This window comes from Martes martes (assembly GCF_963455335.1).
Source record: "Martes martes genome assembly, chromosome: 7".
Lineage (NCBI taxonomy): Eukaryota > Metazoa > Chordata > Mammalia > Carnivora > Mustelidae > Martes > Martes martes.
This window is the reverse complement of record NC_137894.1, coordinates 73,453,614-73,476,612: the sequence shown is the minus strand read 5'-3', so window position 1 is coordinate 73,476,612 and position 22,999 is coordinate 73,453,614. Positions and strand designations below refer to the sequence as shown.

The following is a 22,999-nucleotide window of genomic DNA, read 5'->3' as shown; positions in this document are numbered from 1 at the left end:
TCTTGGTTGTTTATGTGTTAATTCAATTCAACCAATATTTACTGGGTGCCAATATAGGACAAACTGACGCCATCAGAATTCATGGGGTGGATTCTGGAGTTCCCAACCGCTCTAGAAACCACAGTTAACTGCTGGCCCCTCTTGCTCCTTCCAGCAGAGCCCATGGACTACTGGATGGAATGGAAAGTACGTAAGAGTCCGGTCTCCCCATGAAGGACTGAATGCCTAGGACTGGCCACAAAGAGTTTCCACAATGTCTAGCCACGGTCAGGCTTGGGTATCCAGCCCAAGAATGGAGAGTAGGGAGTGGATAAAACACAGACACCTTTCGTCTACCCTAAATCCTTAAGGATTCCCAAGCTCCTGAGTTCCCAAAGCCCCTTGTCCAGAGTATATGCTTGTTGGGAACACGTGTTAAGCAGGGAATTTGCACGGAAGAGTTGGTATGGGAGGAGAGGGCAGGGATGCGTTTCCCCTCCCGCGTCCACCACAATGCCAAGTGCCCTTGGCTGGGCCAGTTCATCTAGCTGACCACCATACCCTGGGGGTCAAGTTACTACGAAGGCTAAGGTCTTGCCTCAGCAAGAACACCTGTCAGGGATCCTTCGCTACACTATTCACACCTTCTTTAGCCACATTTAGGGCCTGCTGGAAGGTAGAGCTCCGAAGCCTGTCTGAAAATAGGAACACTTGATGGTTCTGAGGTAGGCTTAAAGTCAGCTCCACACTGACTTGAGAAAGGTACTTAAGCTACTTTAAGTACCTCAGTGCCTTTTTCCTCATTCATAAAGAATAAAAGCAGGACCAATCCCCTTCGGGTTGATGTGAGCAGCAAGTAAGCTAATACAGGTACCTAACACATTGGAACTTTACAGAATTGTTAACCATGATTGTAGGGGCATTTGGGGGATTGCTGAGCACAAAAGCAACATAAAACCCTCCTCAACACCACCCCCTCCCCACCCCAGGCTGGGTTGGTGGTGGAGCCCGGAAATCCCTTGAGAGAAGGGAAAGACACCAGCTGCAGGAGTGGACTGTGGGCTCCTGGAAGATGAGGTCTCCTTCTGTGGCCCTCTGAATGTCCAGGGACAGTTAAGCTGACTGCGATCTGCAGCAGGTGCTCAGAAAAGCACTCGCTTCCGTACTGCCCCCAGTGTCCACCGTGTTGTCAGATGCTCTGGGTTGAGCCAAGGCTTCCGTTCTGTCTCCCTCCCTGATGGGGTGGGACCTAGTTGCACCCGCCTAAGAAGGAAGTGGTTTAGTCACTGGGTAGGAGAGCAACCAGGCAGTCGGAAGTCAGAAGCCCTGCAGTGACATAGAGATTGACCCCTCTCAAGACCCCCTGCCCCTCGCTGCCACAAACCCCGCTCCCAGAAGTCACTCCTTCCCTGTGGACTTGCACCTTCCAGCCCGATGTCTGGCGGCAAGTTATGGTTAGTGGAGGGCGGGATATACGCACAGTGGGGCCCCTGCCCCCCGGGGGGATAGGAGGCCGGGTGGGGGGAAACTAGACTTTGAACTGACCACATGGAGTCACCGAGGTCAGAACTGACCAGGTGGAGTCACTGGGGTCACAGAGGTGGGGCCAGTACAGGGAGCAGCTGGAAGACCAGGCCTCCTCTTTCAGGCCCAGCAGTACCCCAGCCTCCCTGGTGTCTGTCAAAGAATTGGAGAACCCAAAGTTCATCGGTGCAGGCAGGTTCGGGGTGGTGTTCCGGGCCCGACACAGGACGTGGGGTTTAGATGTGGCTGTCAAGATCTTGAAAGGGTGAGTGACCTGAGCCGTGGGCCTCCCAGGGTCTGCCCAAGGAGGAGGGGTGAGGTGCTGCAGGCCTGCATGGGGAGGGGAGGGATTTTCCAGGTTCCAGGGGCTCGACTCCAACCCTTTTCCTGGAGTGTAGGGAGGCGATATCCAGGGAGGTGAAAGCCATGGCAAGTCTGCATAACCAGCACATACTGCTCCTGCTGGGGGTCACCCAGGAGCTCCAGTGGGAATCCGCCTGTGGGCCAGCTCTGGTGACTCAGTTCATGGAAAATGGTTCCGTGGCAGGGCTGCTGCAGCCCCACTGTCCTCGGCCCTGGCCTTTCCTCTGCCGCCTGCTGCAGGAGTTGGTCCTGGGGATGTGTTATCTGCACAGCCAGAACCCCGTGCTCCTGCACCGGGACCTCAAGCCCTCCAACGTCCTGCTGGACTCAGACCTGCACGCCAAGGTCAGCCTATCCATATATCAGCCCAGCCTCTGGGCACAGAACCTCTCGACTCCATACCCCCAGCCCTCTTGACCCCATACCCCCAGCATCTCCCTCTGGACACAGGGCTGCTGAGGGTCAAAGCCCAACCAGGAGCTTTAGCCCTACCCTGCCAGGTGTGAGCAACCCTGATCCATATGGTCGGTTCCACAGGCCCATCCACCATTCCGTCCAAAGACCCATGGCTGACCTTGCCTGGGAGACTTAGACCTTGACCTAACCCCCTGAAGAGGGGACCCAGACCTCCAACCCAAGGATTCCACTGGTCCTACCATTCCCCTAACCCTCAAAACCCCCTTTATAAGGCTGGACCTGCACCTTGTGGTCAGAGAAGGGATTATGGAAGCTGCCTGGCCCTGTCCATCCTCTACCTTCTCCCTCTTTCCTCCTTTTACAGCTGGCAGATTTTGGCCTGTCCACATTTCAGAGAGGCTCAAGGTCAGGGGCTGACTCCCCAGAGCCAGCCTACTTGGCCCCTGAACTGTTGTCTGATGTAAACCGAAAGGCCTCCATGGCTAGTGATGTCTACAGGTAAGATACCCACTCCAAACACACATTCCACATTTCTGCACCTCTCTGGGCCCTTCTAGGGGGCCGTGTGTTGGAAAGGAATCTCTGCCAGCAGTTGGGCCAGGCCTCAGCTTTGTGTCTCCTGCAGCTTCGGGATCCTAATGTGGGCAGTGCTAGCTGGAAGAGAAGCTGAGAGTAAGACTCTGGGCAGACACTGGGATCCTTAACTCTGGGTGCCCTCCCCCTGCAAGTCTCCAAAACCCTCTTCTTCCAGCTTACCCACTCAGACTGCCCGACTTTCTCCTCACCTCCCCTTGGACTACACTCCTTTCCTGCTTCCATGTTGGAGCAAGTGGCCCCTCCTACCCTGAATGTCTTCTCTTTGCATCCCCCACCCCCACTCCAGCAGTGTCCGGGACATCACTTGAGCAGGAAGCAGGTTGTGAGAGGCAGATTCGGCCCCCGCTGACCAAGCTACCCCAACCCAGCACTGAGACTCCTGGCTTGGCAGGACTGAAGGAGTTAATGCAACACTGTTGGAGCCAGGAGCCCAAGGACAGGCCCTCCTTCCAAGGTGAACTGGCAGTTCAAGGTGAACTCCAAGGTGAACTGCCAGTTAGCTGGCAGCCAGGGTAGGCCTGGATCTGTCAGCAGGGGACTTCTCCCTGGGAAAGTCTGGCTCACTGCCTGCCACCCACTCTGCCTTGTCTCCAGAATGCCGACCAAACACCGAGGAAGCCTTCAACCTGGTAAACAAGGAGATGGATGCCGCAGTCTCCACAGTGAGTGTCCAGTGCCACCCCCCCAACCCAGGAGCTGGGCAAGGATGGTGTGACATGTCTCCCTTGGCCACTCGATGCCTCCTCACTGGCCACTGTTCTTTGTGCCTTATTCTTTGTCCTCACTCTCCCCACCTCACCACTGAGTTCCCAGGTAATAGATTATGGACCAAGACACTCCTCTCTTGGGTTTAGGCTGCTTCTCCCACCTCCCTGCCCAGAAAAGCTCCCTATGTCCTTGCAGGTGAAGAAATTCCTGCGTGAAAACCAGGGCAGCAACAGGATGTCATCTTCGCCTAAGCCAGGCCCAGAAGGGACAGAAACAGAAGGCCCTAGGGGAACCACAGGAAGCCATGACATCATAGCCACGGAGATGCTAAACAAACTAAATCTGAAGGAGTTCCCCAGCTCTGTTCCTAAAAAATGTACAAACCTTCCCAAGGGGATCAGGGCACAGGGAGACAAGGTTCAGCCAGACCAGATAGCAGGGATGCCTTTCGATTCAACAGCCCCATCTCCCCAGACTCCAGAGACCTCACCTTTAAGAAATTGGGTACCCAGCGCCAACTTGGTTTGGACCCCAGGTCCTGGACCTGCAGGGAATCAGGTGAGACACTGGCAGAACTAGGGGATGCACTAGGACTCCCATGAACCCTGTCCCCCTTGCCAGGGAAGACTTGGGCCTGAGGGGGATACAGCATGGGAACTAGTCCCAGGACAGGGAAGCTAAGAGAGCTGTGTTGTTTGCAGGGGGCTGAGAGACATAGCACCAACTGGTCTCCCAGGGCACCACGGCCCAATCCAATACCAGGTACCTGCTCCTCACTCCTCCTTTCTCCTGCTCAATTCTTCCAGTAGCTTCTTCCTCAAGACTGTCTATAGATCTGGGGTACCTTAGGTAGCAGGAAGGAGAAAGGGCTAGTGGCCACCTACCTCAAGCTTCTCAAGTCATAAATGAAGAAACTGACACCCGCTGGGACTGGGTCCTGCTGGGGTCACGCAGCAAAGTCTGGATTTGCCCTGGGCCTTCCGACTTTCCCCAGAACCAGCTTTGTGAATCCCTAATTTCCGCCATTGCTATGTTGGTCCAGAGGGACTCCTAGAAGAAAAAACCCAAATATTAGGGTCTCAGGTATTAGTTGCCACTCCTGAGCTTCCACAAACCCGGTTTCAAAGGGGCAGCACAAAGGTGAACGCCCAAGGCACATTTGACACAGGCACAGGCCGCCCTAAAGACCCAATACTTGCATTTCCCCAGGATGGACACAAGGTGCCGCTGCCTCTCCACCCCGCTACTCCTCCTAATTTTGAGTTAACCATCCCACCAACACCACAATTTCTTTTAAAGGTAACCCTGTTACCATACATGACAGCCACGCGGTGCAGGTGGGAGACAACAACTACTTGGTTATACAAGAACGAACTGCTTTGCCAACGCAAGGCCTGGCGCCCTGGGGCATGGGTCGAGGCTGGCCGCGTGCCCCACACAAGTAGGTTGGAAAGGAGAGCCGCAAGAACCAAGAAGCCTGGAGCAGGCCGGTGGCAGGGCCAGTATGATGCAACTTCTGAACTACCTCTTGGATGTGAGGTAATTAGCTGAGACTTTCTTTGAAGGCCAACTGATTTATGCACACGGAAGTCAATAAACATGATGGATTTTTTAAAAAGACTTTATTTATTTATTTGACACAGAAAGAGAGCAAGCACAAGCGGGGGAACAGTAGGCCGCGGAGAAGCAGAGCCCCCTCTGAGCAAGGAGCCTGATGTCGGACTCAATCCCAGAGCCCTGGGATCATGACCTGAGCTGAAGGCAGCCACTTAACTGACTGACCCACCCAGGAGCCCCAAACCTGATGGATTTTTAACCAAAGCGCCACACTTGGGAGGCTAAGGCTTAGGCCGGGAGCCGGCAGTGGAGACCTGTATGGGTGACCGCAAAGCTGACATGGAGGGAGCCAGAGGCCCTGCCATCTAGTTGAGGCCGGAAGCGGGATGCTTAGGGCTGGGGGTGGGCAGGCGTGGCACACCAGGTCAGGGCCCAGCTGGCGGCAGGAAGGAATCCGGGAGGCCTGGCTCCTGGGGCCGCTGTAATCTCTGGGCGGAGCACTTCCTCTGGATCGGGTGAGACCCCACCCTAAACCGAAAATCTGGGGATAGCCTCACTGCCTCGCTTTTCCTCTGGGCTACGGAGAAGCCACAGTGGGTTCTGAGGAGGGGGCTCTCCCTGGGCATTGGAAGACCCCGGCACATCTTTTGCCTCGCACAGTGCCCCCAGCCTCTCAGAGGTCAGCCCGCATACTTATTTTCCTCCACCACAAGCACTCACTACCTACACTCCCAGGCTCATTGCTTCCCAGGCGGAGCCCTTTGATTCTCAGCTGGTGTCTGGAATGTAAAGCTAAGGTTCCACAGCAGCTGCATCCAGTCAAGAGGGGAGGGGAACAGGCGCACGCCAACCCTTCCATTCCAACCTAAATCCTAGCCCCATTCGGCCCCAAATTCTTCCCTACATTCTGGCTAGCCTTCACTCTAGCACTCCATTCTCCCCGTGCCCAAGGGCTCCACCCCCATTTTGACACTTGCTGCTCAGCCTGGCCCAACCCCTCGCCTCTCCCAAGGTTGCATTCGCCTTTCTGGAGGGAGCTGAAGGGCGAAGGCAACGACGGTGTTAGGGGAGACAATGAGGGAGGGAGGAGGCCTGGGGAGTCCGCCTCGGCACGGGAAGGGGCCGGGCAGTCCCGTCGGGGAAGTGGGAGGGGGGCCCCCTCTCCCGGCGCCGGGAGGGAAGCGCCTGCTGCCCGGGGTTCTGAGCCACTAGCTTCTCGGCGGTCGATCGGGACTCCACTACCAGCTGTCCTGGGCTCCCTCCTCGGGTCTGGCCCATTCAAGCCGCGGTAGAATCGCGGGCAGTGAGTTTGGGGGGGCGGAGGGAGGATCTCGAGGCTCCTTTTCTTCAATCCCAAACCCTGCTTCTCCCGGAGACGAGGCTTTTGCTAGGGCATCTCTGCGGTCTGGGTTTGAGGGGGGAGGAGCGAAAGATGGGGCAGTCTTCTCACAGCCAACTGAGAAAAGGCTGGGAGGCTACAGGGAGTGCCTGGCGGATGGGATTGCCGCGAGGCTGGGAAGACGGGGTGGAAGTGGCTTGGACCCAGTGAGAGAGGCACACCTGGGGTCCGGACCGGCCACAGGCAGTAACGCTACACCTGGCCCTCCCCAGCCCCGGGGTCCGCCCACCCCCGCTAGGCACCGGGGCAGGGAGGACCATGGCCCGTCTCTTCAGTCCCCGGCCGCCCCCCAGCGAAGATCTCTTCTACGAGACCTACTACAGCCTGAGTCAGCAGTACCCACTGCTGCTGCTGCTGCTGGTGATCGTGCTCTGCGCGCTTCTGGCGATGCTGGCTGTCGCGTCAGCCAGCGGCAGGGTGAGCGGGGTTGCTTCTGGTGGTGCGGGGCTCCCTCCCGAGGGTGGCGGGAGGGTCACCGCCTAGAGGGCGTTTTCTGGGTAGGGACTTAGGGCGGGGTCTTCTTTTCACCGCACGTTCTTTGCTGGAACCCAGGAGAGAAGCACCGAGCCTTGCTAGGAAATGTAGTGATCCTGGACAAGTCACTGCACCTCTCTGGTCCACAGTCGCTGGGCCGCTGGGAGAAAGCTGAGCCCTGGGTGCTTTTAACTTTTCTCAGGGTACTGACAGACCTTTTGAGCTTCTGTGATCTACTGGTTCTAGAGTAAATTCAACACCGGGTTTTCCAATTTTCCAGAAGGGAAATTACACTGGGCCCCGTGGGAATCCGTTTCCTGGTTTTCTTTCTCTCAGAGGGGCTGTGGGGCAGCTGTACCCATAGACTCTCAGAAGGCATCCTCCATCCCACTCACAGTTAGTCCCCAAATAAGGCCATTTCCAGTTTCTTTCTTTCTTTCTTTCTTTCTTTCTTTTTTTTTTTTTTTTTTTTTTTTTGAGAAAGGGGTCTTCAATTCCATTTCTGGAAATATCTTGCTCCAAGTTTTCTTTTCACTTTTCGAAGGCAAGTTGGGGAAGCCACTAAACTGACCAGTTCTTGCTGGGCCACTTGGAAGTCCAGAAAGAGGTGGAGACACAGGACAGGGACAGGGGCAGGAGGTCCATGTCCAGAGGTGGGTGGTGAAAGTGTAGGGCTCCCCCCTGACCCTCCGCCCCTGCCAGGAGGGAGGTTCCAGGTGCCCCTTGCTGCTGGAGCACTTCTTGGGGCTGGGAGGGGCTACTCCCAGACCTGTGCCCAGGGCAGGAAATCTCCTTAAGCAAATTGGCCAGATTTGGATACACTCATTCCTAAGTGTTCCATGAGGTAGGATTTTTCACTTGCATGGGGGCCCCAGGATGGTATTCTAATTCCTACCTGACAGATAAGAAAACAGGCTCAGAAAGGTCCCGGATTCACAAATGCACCATATGGGTAGACTCTGGGTAGATGGCCCAAGCCTTCCCCATCCCGGCTGCCAGTGAGATATTAGGTTGAATCATATGAGACAGCAGTCTCTGTAGATTAAAAACAGATTCTTGGCAACTTCCTATGGTTCAACCTAATCTGAATGGCCGGCCCAGATGCCCTGTCTCCTTTTCTGACTTGAGTTAAAGACACTCTCCAGAAGCAGCCTGGGGGGCTGCCTGCTCTTCAACTTGGAGGAGCTCCCCAAGCTCCGCACCCCAGTCCTGCCACAAGCACCCCCTCCCCACAGGATCTAGTTTCAGACCCGGGCTTCCTGACCACTGTGCTGTGCGCACTGGGTGGCTTCTCACTTCTCCTGGGCCTGGCTTCCCGTGAGCAACGACTGCAGCGTTGGACACGTCCCCTGTCGGTCCTCGTGTGGGCAGCACTACTTGGGCTAGGCCATGGCTTCCTGTTCACTGGGGGCCTGGTGAGCGCCTGGGACCAGGTGAGAGGAGCAGCAGGTGGAGCAGGGGGCAGGAGCACACCCAGGCCAAGAGCAGCCAGCAGCTTCGGTGCCTCTGCTTCCCCAGGTGTCCTTTTTTCTCTTCATCATCTTCACCGTGTACGCCATGTTGCCCTTGGGCATGCGGGATGCCGCAGCTGCGGGCCTTGCCTCATCACTGTCCCACCTGCTGATCCTTGGGCTGTACCTTGGGCCTCAGCCGGACTCCCGGCCACCGCTGCTGCCGCAGGTGAGAATACACGTAGCACAGGCTGCGCCCAGGGTCCCGGTGGCGCGCAGGACTGGTTCTACTGGCCGCCATTGGTTCCTCTGAGCATGTGCCGACTGCTCACCCAGCTGTGACTCCACGGCAGGGTGCCAAGCTAAGCACAGGATACAGACCCGTAGCCCCAGACGGTGCCCTCAGGGAGCTGGTACATCACGGCAGTCAGAGGCTGCAGACACTAGAAGATGCCTCTGGGCCCAGGGGAAGGGACTTCACCAGGGGACCCAGTTGTGGGGACAGATTTGAATGACAGAACCTTCACAGAGAATGTAAAAATTGGAGATTGAGTGGTTTTGTGCTCGGGGAGCCGCTGAGGGGCTTAGATGGTGGGGTGGTATGCCAGGCAGAGAAAACGTGTGTGCAAGGGTTTCTAGACCTAAGAAGCCTCTTTGGTGCACAACTGAGTCTAGAGCAGGGATACTGGGGCCGGGAAAGCCCACCCTACGGGCACGGCAGTGTGGCACCGATTGCCTGGAAATACTTAGGTCTCTAACTGTGGAGTCCTCCTCAACCCTCTTGGAGAAACTCCAGCTGCACACGTAACCACTGCCCCACCACCTGTGGCCAGCACCCTCTAAGGCTGATCCTCTCCCCCAGCTGGCAGCAAACGCCGTGTTGTTCTTGTGCGGGAACGTGGCTGGAGCCTATCACAAGGCACTGATGGAGCGCGCGCTGCGCGCCACGTTCCGGGAGGCTCTTCGGTCCCTGCACTCGCGCCGGAGGCTGGACACTGAGAAGAAGCACCAGGTATGCTGGGCCTGGGAGGCTAGGCGGGACCAGGGTTTGAGAAAGGAGTTGTTTATATCACACAAGGGGGGTCCTTTGCAAGGCGAATGACTTTGGGCAAGCTACTTGCCCTTTTCTCTCCTCCTTTGTAAAACGTGGCTACCACCCACCTTGGGGAGTTGTGTTAAGTCTCAAAAACCCTGAAGCTTGTAAAAGCACTTTTTCTTTTTAACATTACTCCTTTTTTTTTTTTTTAAGATTTTATTTATTTGACAGAGAGAGGAAGATCACAAGTAGGCAGAGAGCAGGCAGGGGACAGGGAAGCAGGTTCCCTGCTGAGCAGAGAGCCAGATGCGGGGACTCAATCCCAGGACCCTGAGATCATGACCTGAGTGGAAGGCAGAGGCTTAACCCACTGAGCCATCCAGGCACCCTGTAAAAGCACTTTTATGATACTAAATGAAGAACTTTAATTCTGGCATTGGTGCTTGGAGTTCAGTCCCTAAAGGTGATGAGTGCAGGATGGGGTGCTGAAGCCCAGCTCTATGTGATGGGGAGGACCTGGGGGAGTACTCTGGGGCACACTAGTGGGGCTGGGGAAGTAGGTGAGCTCCTAGATTGTTGGGAGGCTGGCTTTAGGTTGCAAGAAGCTGGTTGTTCATAGTGATCTCCTCTAGGAACACCTACTCTTGTCCATCCTTCCTGCCTACTTGGCCCGAGAGATGAAGGCAGAGATCATGGCACGGCTTCAGGCTGGACAGGGGTCACGGCCAGAGAGCACAAACAACTTCCACAGCCTCTATGTCAAGAGGCACCAGGGAGTCAGGTATGAGAGAGGATGGCCCAAGGGGAAGGGGGGATGGGCTGAGATCTTGACCCCACTGACACCTTCTGCCCTGCCCAGCGTGCTGTATGCTGACATCGTGGGCTTCACACGGCTGGCCAGTGAGTGCTCCCCTAAGGAGTTGGTGCTCATGCTCAACGAACTCTTTGGCAAGTTCGACCAGATTGCCAAGGTCAGAGGGGACCTCCCTCCCTACCCAGGGACCTTCAAATGCCCACCCTGGAGAACCCTTTACAAGGGAAACTCCTGCCACCTACGATCCCAGTCCCATTTCAGAGCCCATGTATTCTAATGGAAGATATTCCAATGGAACTAGGAAACCCTTTCAAACAACCCCAGGTATGGAGCTGCTCATCACACACCTCAAACCTGGAGAGACTTCTCAACAATGCCCCACAAATGCCCCAATGACAACACCCCTAAATATGCTCAGAGCTCTCAGTGTAGGGGGTATCTGGACACTACAACCAAATCTAGAGAGGTTTTCAGATTAATCTTAGATTTTCCAAGGGAAGTCTCTGCCTCATGCAACATCAGTCCAGGCCAGCCCTGCCTCCTGTTCAGACCCCAGGGATGCCCCCAACAAACCTAATCTTGGGTCTCCCCCAGAAAACTGCAGTCTTGAGGCCACACTCATGTGCTCAAATCTGAATATACCCTACACGTGCCAAAGCTGGGGGAGAGCCACCAACCTCAGCCAGCCCCATATCAAGTTAAGGGAATCCCTAGATCTGACCCAGAGACTTCCAACCTCAGAAGTTGTTCAGGAATACCATTTGCTCCCACTTGTCCCAGCCCCCTCATGCCTCCTCTGACCTCTAACCAGGTGCCCTCCCCCCCCCCCCCCGGCACACACACACACTCCCAGGAGCATGAATGCATGCGGATCAAGATTCTGGGAGACTGTTACTACTGTGTCTCTGGGCTCCCGCTTTCCCTGCCCGACCACGCCATCAACTGCGTGCGCATGGGGCTGGACATGTGCCGGGCCATCAGGTCAGCTCAGGTGGGCGGGCAGGAGGGCTACCCAGGGATGGATGTGGGGGAGGAGCAGGCAGGGTACTGGAGGACCTCTTGGAGAGAGGGAGGTGTATGGCATGCGTAGGTGCCAAAGGCAGCATTCAGACTGTCGCCTGCATATCCTGCTCAGGAAACTCCGTGCAGCCACTGGCGTGGACATCAACATGCGTGTGGGCGTGCATTCGGGCAGCGTGCTCTGCGGAGTCATCGGGCTGCAGAAGTGGCAGTATGATGTCTGGTCCCATGATGTCACGCTGGCCAACCACATGGAGGCGGGTGGCGTGCCAGGGTGAGATGTGGGGCTGCAGGAGGCCACAGGAAGAAACCAGCCGGGCCTCGCACGTGCTGCCACCCTATTTATAGTTCCCTAAAATGAGCACAATCCTACCTGGGGCTCAGGGAGATCCTGATGTGCAGGGAGGGGTGCTGGGAGACACCTCTGGGAGCACAGGGCCTTGTTTAAAGTCAGACCTCCAGGAAGGACCCTGGGGAAAAAATGAGAGGTTTACAGGCCCTCCCTCCTGACTCTCACTGACCCCTCTTTCCAGACGAGTGCATATTACAGGGGCTACCCTGGCCTTGCTAGCAGGGGCCTACGCTGTGGAGGATGTATCCATGGAACACCGGGACCCATACCTTCGGGAGCTAGGGGAGCCAACCTACCTCGTCATCGATCCCCGGGTAAAAGCCCAGCCTGGACCCCATGGGCTGGCCCGTACTAACCACTCACAGCTGACAGGCCTGATCTCTTCTCCTATGCCAAACACTGAATTCCTGGATTCCAGTGTGTGCATCAGGGGGAGGAGAGCCAATTTTCTAAGGGGTTGTGGGGAGAATGTAGAACGCATTTGTGATCTTGACTCTCAGCTCTCATATGTCCCAGGCTGAGGAGGAGGATGAGAAGGGCACTGCAGGAGGGCTGCTGTCCTCTCTCGAGGGCCCCAAGATGCGTCCATCGCTGCTGATGACGCGCTACCTGGAGTCCTGGGGCGCGGCCAAGCCTTTTGCCCACCTGAGCCACCTAGAGAGCCCTGTGTCCACCTCTACCCCTCTCCCGGTAAGTACATCTCCATCTGAGCCCAAGCACTTAATAACCCCACCCTCACCGCCCCTCTCGACTTCCCTGTCCTCACCACCAGTGAGTCACTTGATGACATTCCGAGGCCCTGAACTGTCTGGTTGCCCCAGTCCCTGGTTCAGGCTTTTCCTTGCCCTTCCTTCCAAAGAAAGGGCAAAGATCACTGCCCTCTGAGCTCACCTGAGATACAAAATCCTATAGACACTATCTATGTCCATTGTTCCCCGGCCTCCACTCGGGAACCCCCTTCCATCAGTACCACAGAGGTATAGCCCACACTCGTCCTGAGTCTGAAGCCAGTGCTTACAGCTATTCCCACTGGGAAATGTCTCTGTCCAACTCCATTCCTGAGATTGGACCCTCTCTTTTCATCCCCACTAGGACTGGGAAGGTGGGGGCAAATCAGTTCTTGTCCCACTCTCCAGCATTGGTGTGAGGATAAAATGAGGTGACAGTGAAAATCTCACATGGCCTTGAAGGAAGTCATCCTGAGCAGGCAGGGGTCAGGGAGAGAGGGAAGAGAGGACACCAGGGGACGGTGGATTACTGGTTGATCCTGTGCTTGTTCCCCTCAGCTCATCGGTGACCCACTAGCTGATGCAGGAGCCTTTATCTCCCCCACTAGCTGGCTCTCAGGGTTGGTGCTTGGTAACAAGCAGCCAGAACCCTCTCTTGCAGGGACTGAGGCTGTGTCCCCAAAGGCTTGCCCCAAGAAAAGTTTCCTCAGCCTGCTCTCCTCCTCTTCACCTGATCTTCCCCAAACTTTCCCAGCCACCTTTCTGCAGATCTTCTGCTCAGAATCTTCTCTACTGGGTAGACCCAGTTGGGTATGTGGGATGACTTCAGAGTACCCTTTCTGTGTTCTATCTCCCCACCCCACCCACCCAGCAGGAAAGCAGGCCAGAGATCAGTGAGCACTGTGGAATGGGGCGGGGGCGGGGGGGGGGGGAACCTTGGCAGTAGTGGTTCAGGAGAATACCTAATACTGAGCCTTAACATAGAGTAGGGGAAGGGCCAGAAGGGCTTAGTGAGCAGGAGGGAGAAGAAGAAAGAATCCAAGACCCTTCTGACCGCTGCAGGATGAAGCCCCCCAGGGGGAGATAGAGTAGAGGGCAGGCTTTGATGGGAGCCCAGGGACTGTGAGACAGTGTTGGGTGCAATGCCTGTGGTGAGATGCCCCCAGAACTCACACCAGACCTCCCCAAGACCCCACTAGTGTGCAGGCTAGGAAGTGTCAGGGTGGAGAGGTAGGAACCCCTAATTCAAGGGTATCTCCCAAGTCAGGACTTCACCAGCCCAGAAATTCACTTCCCACCCCCTGAAGTGCCAAGCCCTCAGTCAGATGTTAGAAAATCTGAGAATCACATCAGCTTACCCTTACAATGGGGACCTCTGGGGTGCTGGCGCATGGTTGGTACTAGTATATACCATCCATCCATCCAACCATCTATCCATCCATCCATCCATCCATCCATCCTTCCATAATCTTAAACCACTTACCATGTGGCAGGCGCTAAGCTAGTTCTTGAGAAGACAGAAATAAATAAAACGTTTTTCCTGCCTCTAATAACATATAGGCATTGAGCAAGGTAGAGAGGCAGGTGGGTAGCTTGAAAAAAGTTAGGCTCAGACCGAGATGCATAGATGGGCTCCTACCTAGAACAGCCCTTTTAATCTCCCTTCTCCTCCCCTCTCCCTCTCCTATATGCCAGGTTTGGGTCTGTGGGGACGATGTGGCCCCCTGTGACCCTGCTGCCTTCACTTGATCCAGGGGAGCGGGAAAGAATAGTCCCCAGACACCTGGCCCTGGGCAGTGGCCGCCGTGCTTCGCTCTCTTTCATGGGGCTTTACTTGTCTGCTTGCTTTTGATTCTTTGCACACAGCATGCCTTCCTTTTACTGCAGAAAAGAATGACTGTGACCAGGTTTGGTTTTTCCCTTCCTCTTTCCCTTCCTTCTAGGTTTTTTATTTTCTGCTCCCACCACACCCCAGCTCAGCCTGACCACAAGGGAGTCAGAATGTTTGGCATTGTCCCTCAATTTAAACCAACGAGGATCTTTGGGCATGCTGGGGGGATGGGCAAGTCCCTGCCTTTGGGATTTGGTTAGTCCCTAGGGAAGATGACCACCCCTCAGACCTACAGGGTTGTCTCATTAAGTGGTAGAAACTGAGGAAATAAGAGCATAAGAACCCTGGGTGTCTGAAGAGTCCGGAAGAACCTTTAAGGAATAAATGTGGTTTGACCCTTCCCTTAAGGGCAGGTGGGATTTGATGGAAAGAGGAAGTCATCAGAGGCAGGGGAAACACATCAGATGCTCAAGGCCAAGGACATCTATAGCTATAGAATGCCTCACCCTAGAGAGGCTTCAGGGATGCTCAGCATTGCCTCATCTCCCCCTGCCCTGTATTCTCCCAACAGGAGAAGGCCCTTGCCTCCTTCAGCCCCCAGTGGAGCCTGGACCGGTGAGGAGGCCCCAGCATCTCTGTCTGAGTGACCTGCCTCCATCCTCCCTAGGGGGGCTGCTCCTGCTTTGCCCACATGCTGTGGAGGGTCTCCTGTGGTGACAGGCTGGGCTCTCACTGTGCAGGAGCCGTACCCCCCGGGGACTAGATGAAGACCTGGATACTGGGGATGCCAAGTTCTTCCAAGTCATTGAACAGCTCAACTCTCAGAAGTATGGAGAACAGAAGGCAGCTGGGAGGGGTGTGGGGCTGGGCCCCCAGGTAGCAAACGGATGTGTTCCCCTGATGACCCAGTGGGAAGGGAGCATCCTCCCTGCTCCAACCCAGGAAAACACACATCTGGCCACCACAGCCCCCCAACTGCCTTGCCCTGACCTTTCCTCTCTGGCGCTCACTGCCCCCCACCTCCCAACAGACAATGGAAGCAGTCAAAGGACTTCAGCCCACTGACACTGTACTTCAGAGAGAAGGAGCTGGAGAAGGAGGTGGGTGCGGGGGGTGGCAGTGGAGAATTTTCTAGCCTTAGTTCTTTGGCCTTGGAGAGCTGGCAAGCCCTGTGGTCATACCTCACCCCTCAGGTCTGCTCAGTTTGTGATTCTGGGTTGAGGGACTTGTGCCTCTCTCCAAATGGAGGTCACCCTATAGATTGGATTACTAGGTGGGGATGGGAGGGAGGAGGCCAGCTCCTGGGAGAGCCGTAGCAGCTACCTGAGACTGAATGGGAGGCTGGGATACCTGTTCCTTGCCTGCAGTGGACACTGCCAAGGTTACGGGCAGCCCTGGTCGCTCCTGCCACCACACTGACCCCTGTCCTTCCAGTATCGACTCTCTGCCCTCCCCGCCTTCAAATACTATGCAGCCTGCACCTTCCTGGTCTTCCTCTCCAATTTCATCATCCAGATGCTGGTGACCAACAGGTGAGAGCCCCACGCAAGGGTGGCCCTGAGTCTCAGACACGGACCACCAGGCTCCTGCTGATCCTTGATCCACACTTTCTTCCTTTACCTACTTCCCCTTGGCTTCAGACGCTGAGCCACAGAGGAAGTGTGTGTTCTGGGGAAGCAGTGATAATCACAGCCTTCATTTTACTATCACACATCCTGTGGACTGTCTATGTAATCTGAGCACTTTCACATGCCTATCTCTGGGTCCTGATCACTTTTCCATGAAACAGGATCTGTTTCATTGAGAAGCCCAAATCTCACAGCAGATGAGCCCAGGAAGCAGGTCCTCATTTTTAGCCCATGGCTGGGAGGGGCTGCAAGGACTCGTCCAAAACGCAGCCAGGTGGAAGAGCTTTGGCCTGAAGGCTCAGAGACTGGCCTGATGCAGCTGGGGCCCCTCGTGAGCCCCTGCCACCTTCCAGTACTGTTCCTGCCCCACCCCACCACCACCCTACACCCCCTCAGCTTTCCTGGGTCATTGGCATGCAATGCCTTTTATCAGCGCAGACCCCAGCGGGGGCCAGTTCAGGTCCCCAGGACTGTTCCTCCCCACATCTCCCAGCCAGGGTACACAGCACCCTCCCAGCACACAGAGCATCTTCTGACCCTTCAAGGCCTCACTCACTCTTGTCTCCCTTTAGGCCCCCAGCTCTGGCCATCACCTATAGCATCACCTTCCTTCTCTTCCTCCTCCTCCTCTTCGTCTGCTTCTCAGAGCACCTGACGGTGAGGTGGGCTGGGGGGGTGGAAGTGGTGAGCTGGGCCCTTACCACGACCTGGCCTGAGGTGGGGTACCCCAGCCACATGACTAAGGTTCTTCTGCTCCTTCCACAGAAGGGTGTCTTGAAAGGCCCCAAGATGCTGCACTGGCTTCCCACACTGTCTGGCTTGGTGGCCACACGGCCCGGACTGCGAGTTGCCCTGGGCACTGCCACCATCCTCCTCGTTTTTATCATGGCTATTACCAGCCTGGTGAGGGCAAGAGGGGGCCCCAGGCACCCCCATCAGGGCCTGTTGGACCCATAAGAGGCTGAGCGGGGACCCCTGGATTTGGGAGAGCAGCTGCACTGAGGCCAGAGGATTCTGGCAATGTTGGATGCAGTATAAAGAAAAAAATCTGCCACCTGCAGAATTGTTCATAACACTCTGGTGGACATCCTTCCTATCTTTTCTATGTAGGCAGATATTCATTTTTTAGCTCACTCACTATGATTTTGTAGCTGAGTCTGGCGGATTTTTCAGAACTTACAGTCACTCCTAGAATTCTATCCCAGAAAGACACCTTAGGAATCATCCCCTAGCCAAGTCACAGAAGAGGAAGCTGAGGCCCAGAGAGGTTAAGTGGCTGGCAAGAGATCACACAGTGGCTCCACTGGCAGACTAGCGCTCAGGACACCCTCTCCTCCCATCCCTGACTGCCCAGCAAGGACCCCAGTGCTAAGGCTCCCTCACCAGCCAGAAATGGCAGGATCCACCCCTTTGGAGGAGTCTGGCCCTCATCCCTAGGTCAGCCGAAACCCAGCACAAGCCACCACTGGGCCCCAGGAGCTGCCTGCCCACCTCAGCTCTTCACCTCCTTCTGCAGTTCTTCTTACCAGCAGCATCAAACTGCCCTTCCCGGACTCCCAATGTGTCCTCTGTGGCTTTCAACCTCTCCTGGGAGCTTCCTGAGTCCCTGCCTCTCATCAGCGTCCCGGTGAGTGTTCCTCACAGCCCTGAATCACTTTATCCAGAGCCTTCCTTTGCCTGTCTGCTACCCCATTAGCTGAAAAACATTCCATCCTGTGAATTGGGATGGATATAAAACATTTGGTGTGTGTTTGTGTGTATGACACCCCTTGTCCCCAGATAGGACCTGGGCCCTGGGAGGGGTGGGACAGGAGCCCTGAGATATTCTCCCACCCCTGCGTGTGGCATATGCCCCACCCCTTGACAGCCCCACCCCGCCCCACAGTACTCTATGCACTGCTGCGTGCTGGGGTTCCTGTCCTGCTCCCTCTTTCTGCACATGAGCTTTGAGCTGAAGTTGCTGCTGCTCCTGCTGTGGCTGGGGGCCTCCTGCTCCCTCTTCCTGCACTCCCATGCCTGGCTGTCCGACTGCCTTATCGCCTGCCTCTATCCAGATCCCTTGGACTCCAGGTGTGCATCGCCATGGGACAGAGATGCCCAAGCTGTCCTCGCCTCACTGACCTGAAAGGGGGAGGGTGGCTAAGGGTTACATGGACACTGGGGGTAGGGAGGAGGCCATCGGGAAGGGGCAGGGCAAGGGGCAACTCTGATCCATGGCCTCCTCAGGCCAGGGGTGCTGAAGGAGCCCAAACTGATGGGAGCTATCTCCTTCTTCATCTTCTTCTTCACCCTCCTTGTCCTGGCTCGGCAGGTAAGTCACCCAGCTCAACCCACCAGAGCTCCCCTTTGAAGGGGGAGGCGGGGGTCCCCATATTTGTGACTTGGTTTCTCTCACCCTTTCCCTCAATCTTATATCTTCAGGGTTGAGCCCAAATAGTGTGTCCACTGGAAGCTTCTAAGTGAACCTTCCTGCTCCCTTTCTTTCTCCTTCACTCCCCAAGGGAGGTGCCCTCAAATTCTCCCTCCCTCGTCCCTCCCACCCCAAGTCCAGGAAAACCACCCATGAGAAAAAATCTGCTGCCAAGTCTGTCTGGTCTGAATCTAGTTCCAAAGTAGCCTCCCCAGGGATAGTCGGCCCTTAGGCCTTCTCTCTAGACTGGGGAGTGGTATGGTTTGAGGCATCATGGAGTGGGTGGGGGGTGAACACTTAGGAGCTGAGGCTCCCCCTGCACCGTGTCTCCACGTGGGCCCCTGGTGACCTTGCCAGAATGAGTATTACTGCCGCCTGGACTTCCTGTGGAAGAAGAAGCTGCGGCAGGAGCAGGAGGAGACAGAGACAATGGAGAACCTGACTCGGCTGCTGCTGGAGAATGTGCTCCCCGCACACGTGGCCCCCCAGTTCATCGGCCAGAACCGGCGCAATGAGGTGATTCCCACCCCTGACTCCTGAGCCCCAGATGCCATAGGGACTAATTTCAGATTAAAATCTTGGCCCTTGGCCCATCATCTCTGGACTCCCCCACATTGGGTTGGGTGGCCGCCCGGGTCCCTGTCCCTGTCAGGTAGGTGCCTCCGTTTTCATAAGCTCTTAGGCTTAGTCTGCTGAGCACAGAACCTCTGTGTTCCAAGTACTTACTTAGAAGGAGTGTCTTCTCCAACCCATGGCCACTCCATACCTTCCAGAAGCTTCTTCGAGTATTGATGGGAGTTGTATGGAGGACACAGGGCACCCAGCCCTCTGGGCCTGCACTATCCAGGATGGTAGCCAGTAGCCATGTGGGGCCATTTACATTTAAATTAATTAAAATGGAACATTCAGGGCCTCAGCCTCACTGGCCACATTTCAAGTGTCTAAGAGCTGCTTATGGCCAGTGGCAACCATATCAGACATCACATACTCAGAACTTTCCAACCACAGGAATTTCCATTGGTAGATGTTAATCTCCATCCTCAAATGCTCTCTAGTCAGACCATCAGAGAAGGTCACCTACATATTAGCGCCATTTTGCTTGTACCGCCTGAACTTTTCCCTGTCTGCTATGGAGATACTGTTGGCCTGTCTTGAGGAATGTTAAAAGAAACAGGTCAGGGTCTATTCACAGCTTTATGCCCCCACCAGTGCTCTCTGTGCTCAAGGTCGGCAGTAGATCTACTTCCGCTGGTTTCTACTCTTATTTATACTGGGACTCTTGTAACTGTTCCTGTTTCTGTTTTCACACTGGCTGCTAGAAAGCCCAGAGCCAGAACCTAGGACTGACAAGGACTTTGTGTCACGCCTTTTGTGAACCAACTTCAAATAGGATTCCATCTTTCCTGTCTTACTTTTATTTTTCCTTTGTCACATTTCTCCTATTATTTTATCTTCCAAATTGAAGCTATCTTTGTAAACTGAGTTAACTGGCTTAACACCTGTCAGCAGTAAGATAGGACAGAAAGACAGTTCCCAGTAGTATGATCCCAGTTCTTGAAGAGACGCCTCTCACATTGCTGTGAGGTGACCCTGACTCCAAACCCCTATCTCCTGGAATCATAGTGAGACCCAATCTTTGACTACCGAGTCACACAACCAGGGTAACCTGGCCCTATCCCTCTCCCTCCTTTCCAATCCTTCTTAAATAGAGGAGTAAGAGTATGGACACAGGGAAGGGGGCCCATGCAGACCCACGGGGGAAAGAACGTGGCTTGCTGCCTCATCCCAGCCTCCCACCCTCCAGGACCTCTACCACCAGTCCTACGAGTGTGTCTGTGTCCTGTTCGCCTCAGTTCCAGACTTTAAGGAATTTTACTCTGAATCCAACATCAACCACGAGGGTCTAGAGTGTCTGCGGCTGCTCAATGAGATCATTGCAGATTTTGATGAGGTGACAGCTCGAAGGGTCCCCCAGACCCTTTGTCCTGGATGCTAGAATTTCCCACCAGTCCCTCCTGCCCACTTGCTTTCTGGCCAGGGGCCCATGCTCCTCTCCCTGGCCCTGCTGCTCCTCCTCTGATCCCCAGCTCTCCAGCGACTCTTCCCACAATCCAGTCTCCCTCCTGCCACACTCCCTGACCCCACAACCTGGTCCTTTGTCTCTAAAGGCCTGGGGCTGGGCTTCTGAGATGGAGGAGGGAGGGAGTAAGAAAGACTGGGGACACAACCTCCTTTCTGTACAGCTGCTCTCAAAGCCCAAGTTTAGTGGGGTGGAGAAGATCAAAACCATCGGCAGCACCTACATGGCAGCCACAGGCTTAAACGCCACCTCTGGACAGGACACACAGCAGGTACAACCTCCCTTCCTCACCTACCAGCGCCCCTCTGGGCTTGTGCTGCTGGGCCCTCACTGCTCCATCCTGGTGGACTGGCCCATTGCTAGGATGCCGAGCGAAGCTGCAGCCACCTGGGCACCATGGTGGAGTTTGCAGTGGCCCTTGGATCAAAGCTGGATGTCATCAATAAGCACTCATTCAACAACTTCCGCCTGCGTGTGGGTGAGGGCCCTCCCTTGCTGGGCCAGTCTGGGACTTCCTCTTCACCTTCTCAGGCTCTTCCTCCCCCAAGTCCTTTGTTAGCTACTCTCCAGCCTCATCCCTGGAGGCAGAGCATGAAGCTGCTGGGCCAGGAGCTCTGGGGCTCAGCTACCCCTTCCCTAAGCCACACCCCTCCAGACCCATTCTCCTTTCTTCTAAGATCTCCAGGTCCTTCACCATAAGTCCTGGAGCTTCCTCCTCCTCTCTCCCTCCTTAAATCTTCCCCCCACTGCCTCCCAGGGCCCCTCTTTACCATACCTCTTGTCAGGGTTGAACCACGGACCTGTAGTTGCTGGAGTGATTGGGGCCCAGAAGCCTCAGTATGACATCTGGGGCAACACGGTGAACGTCGCGAGCCGCATGGAGAGTACAGGAGTCCTGGGCAAGATCCAAGTGAGGAGGCATATTGGAGGCACGGGGTTGGGGGAGGGGATAGGGCCACCCCCACACTCCAGGCTCACACCCTTTTGATCACAGGTGACTGAAGAGACAGCCCGGGTGTTGCAGTCCTTAGGCTATACCTGCTACAGTCGGGGCATCATCAAGGTCAAAGGCAAAGGGCAGCTCTGCACCTACTTCCTGAACACAGATTTGACACGAACTGGCCCTCCCTCAGCCACCCTAGCCTGAGACCCCCACCCATCCTCTCTATTCTAAGATCTTCAATAAAAAGACTCCGGGGGCACCTGGCTGGTTCAGTGGGTTGAGTGTCCAACTCTTGATCTCAGCTCAGGTCATGATCTCAAGGTGGTGAGATCGAGCCCCACATTGGGCTCAGCACTGAGTATGGAGCCTGTTTAAGATTCTCTCTCTCCCTCTCCCTCTGCCCCTTCTCTCTCTCCTCTATCTATTAAAAAAGAAGCAGCAGCAGCAGCAGCTCCTGGTATAGCTACAGATCACCTTCTCCTTGCCTCTCAGCAGGATGCTTCTTCCCAAACTAAACTGAGTGTCCGTACACGAGTATGATCATGAGTGTATTAGAAAGGAGTGATTCTTCACAAGCTCAGGAAGAGGACTACCTCAGCCTCCCTGCCTGATTCCTGCATTTTGTACGCCTCAGAAGCATAAAGAATTTTAGCCACATGGCTCAAAATAAGGATTTGTCTTTTCCTGTTTCCCACTCACAAATATTGGCTAGGAAAATGTCATTTGACCTTTATTCATTCAATAAACACTAAATAAGCATCTACTCTGTGCTTCCAAGGCAGCATGGGCACTAGAGGCCTGGGAAATCATCTGTTGGGTCCCTCCCTGTTGTCAAATTGACCCATGCTTTCCAGCCAAGACCTGTAGACAGTTTGGGCCTTCTCTTGTTCTCAGGTCCCTCAGATACCCTCTTGCTTCTTTCTGCAGGTGCTGATTTAGATGGGTCTTGAAGCAGCCCTGGTTCATTCCTCCTTGCTCATATTTGGAGTCTGTGAGCAATATCTTGACACCCTAAGTTTGTTACAGATGTTACACATGGATTCTTGGTTTTTCTCCTAGTTGCTCTTTCTTTACAGGAGAGATTACGAAAGTACACTGCTGCCACTTCTTCTACCATCTTCCTAAAATGCAGTTGGAACAGAACCAGTCCCAGGCTCTCTAAAACAACAGTCATCCCTCAGAAAGAAAGACTTAACCCTCTCACTTACAGGAATCTTAATTTCCTAAGAATGACCAGGGGTACAGAGGGCATCAGAGTGTATTTTGGGTACTGGCAGAAAGCTGTGCAGAATTCCACAGACTGAGATCTGATGAGTTTGTTTTCAAATGAGACCTCCTTGGAAAATGAAGGGAAGTCCCCTAGAACATTGCCCACTGAAAGGACAAAGATGAGTAGCAGGAAGTTGGAGTCATGGTAACAGTGATACCCATCACAAGCTTCAGGGTAGAAGTCCCACAGCAGTGCTAAGTGTACTTATAACATCCGCTGATTCAGGGAGTCTGGAGTGATAGGCCCTCATGGGTGGTCTTCCTTGGTCAGCACCTTCAGGGGTCTGTAGCCCTGTATTGTTCTAAGTATGATCTGCAGAGCCTCAGAATGGGGGAGGAGAGGGGATTTTGGTTTCTGTGCCTTTGTGTCCCTTTCCAAACTGAAAATCACGGGAAACTAAAGGATGTGCCTCTCACCT

General features: G+C 54.9%; 2 protein-coding genes across 3 annotated transcripts; both read left to right on the top strand.

The window, feature by feature from the left end:
• Positions 1 to 1,255: 1,255 nt before the first annotated feature.
• On the top strand, positions 1,256 to 5,201 carry RIPK3 (receptor interacting serine/threonine kinase 3). Its single transcript, XM_080809146.1, has 10 exons — positions 1,256 to 1,433; positions 1,628 to 1,768; positions 1,902 to 2,211; positions 2,648 to 2,781; positions 2,909 to 2,955; positions 3,167 to 3,334; positions 3,475 to 3,542; positions 3,784 to 4,146; positions 4,290 to 4,350; positions 4,888 to 5,201. The coding sequence occupies exons 1-10, from the start codon at positions 1,414 to 1,416 to the stop codon at positions 5,031 to 5,033; spliced, it is 1,458 nt and encodes a 485-aa protein (XP_080665272.1). The 5' UTR covers positions 1,256 to 1,413; the 3' UTR covers positions 5,034 to 5,201.
• A 1,601-nt stretch (positions 5,202 to 6,802) lies between these two features.
• Positions 6,803 to 22,074, top strand: ADCY4 (adenylate cyclase 4; the record flags this gene model as incomplete). 2 transcript variants are annotated; one of them, XM_080808614.1, is made up of 25 exons in its annotated part: positions 6,803 to 6,961; positions 8,254 to 8,451; positions 8,537 to 8,698; positions 9,332 to 9,481; positions 10,138 to 10,286; positions 10,365 to 10,476; positions 11,173 to 11,300; positions 11,455 to 11,613; positions 11,873 to 12,005; positions 12,208 to 12,381; positions 14,822 to 14,865; positions 14,991 to 15,077; positions 15,281 to 15,350; positions 15,685 to 15,782; positions 16,451 to 16,535; positions 16,644 to 16,781; positions 17,395 to 17,505; positions 17,764 to 17,948; positions 18,105 to 18,189; positions 18,646 to 18,804; positions 20,093 to 20,239; positions 20,532 to 20,639; positions 20,732 to 20,846; positions 21,154 to 21,278; positions 21,363 to 22,074. In XM_080808614.1, the coding sequence occupies 25 exons, from the start codon at positions 6,803 to 6,805 to the stop codon at positions 21,513 to 21,515; spliced, it is 3,234 nt and encodes a 1,077-aa protein (XP_080664740.1). In that variant the 3' UTR covers positions 21,516 to 22,074. The 2 variants fall into 2 exon arrangements, with proteins under 2 accessions (XP_080664740.1, XP_080664741.1); XM_080808615.1 differs by having other exon boundaries at positions 17,746 to 17,948.
• Positions 22,075 to 22,999: the final 925 nt, after the last annotated feature.

What these genes read in the sequence shown, in the direction of transcription:
- RIPK3 (XM_080809146.1), top strand. Translation starts at nt 1,414, where the DNA reads ATGTCTGGCGGCAAGTTATG. An exon ending in ATGGCTAGTGATGTCTACAG is followed by an intron (nt 2,782 to 2,908) that starts GTAAGATACCCA and finishes TGTCTCCTGCAG; the next exon opens with CTTCGGGATCCTAATGTGGG. An exon ending in CTGGACCTGCAGGGAATCAG is followed by an intron (nt 4,147 to 4,289) that starts GTGAGACACTGG and finishes TGTTGTTTGCAG; the next exon opens with GGGGCTGAGAGACATAGCAC.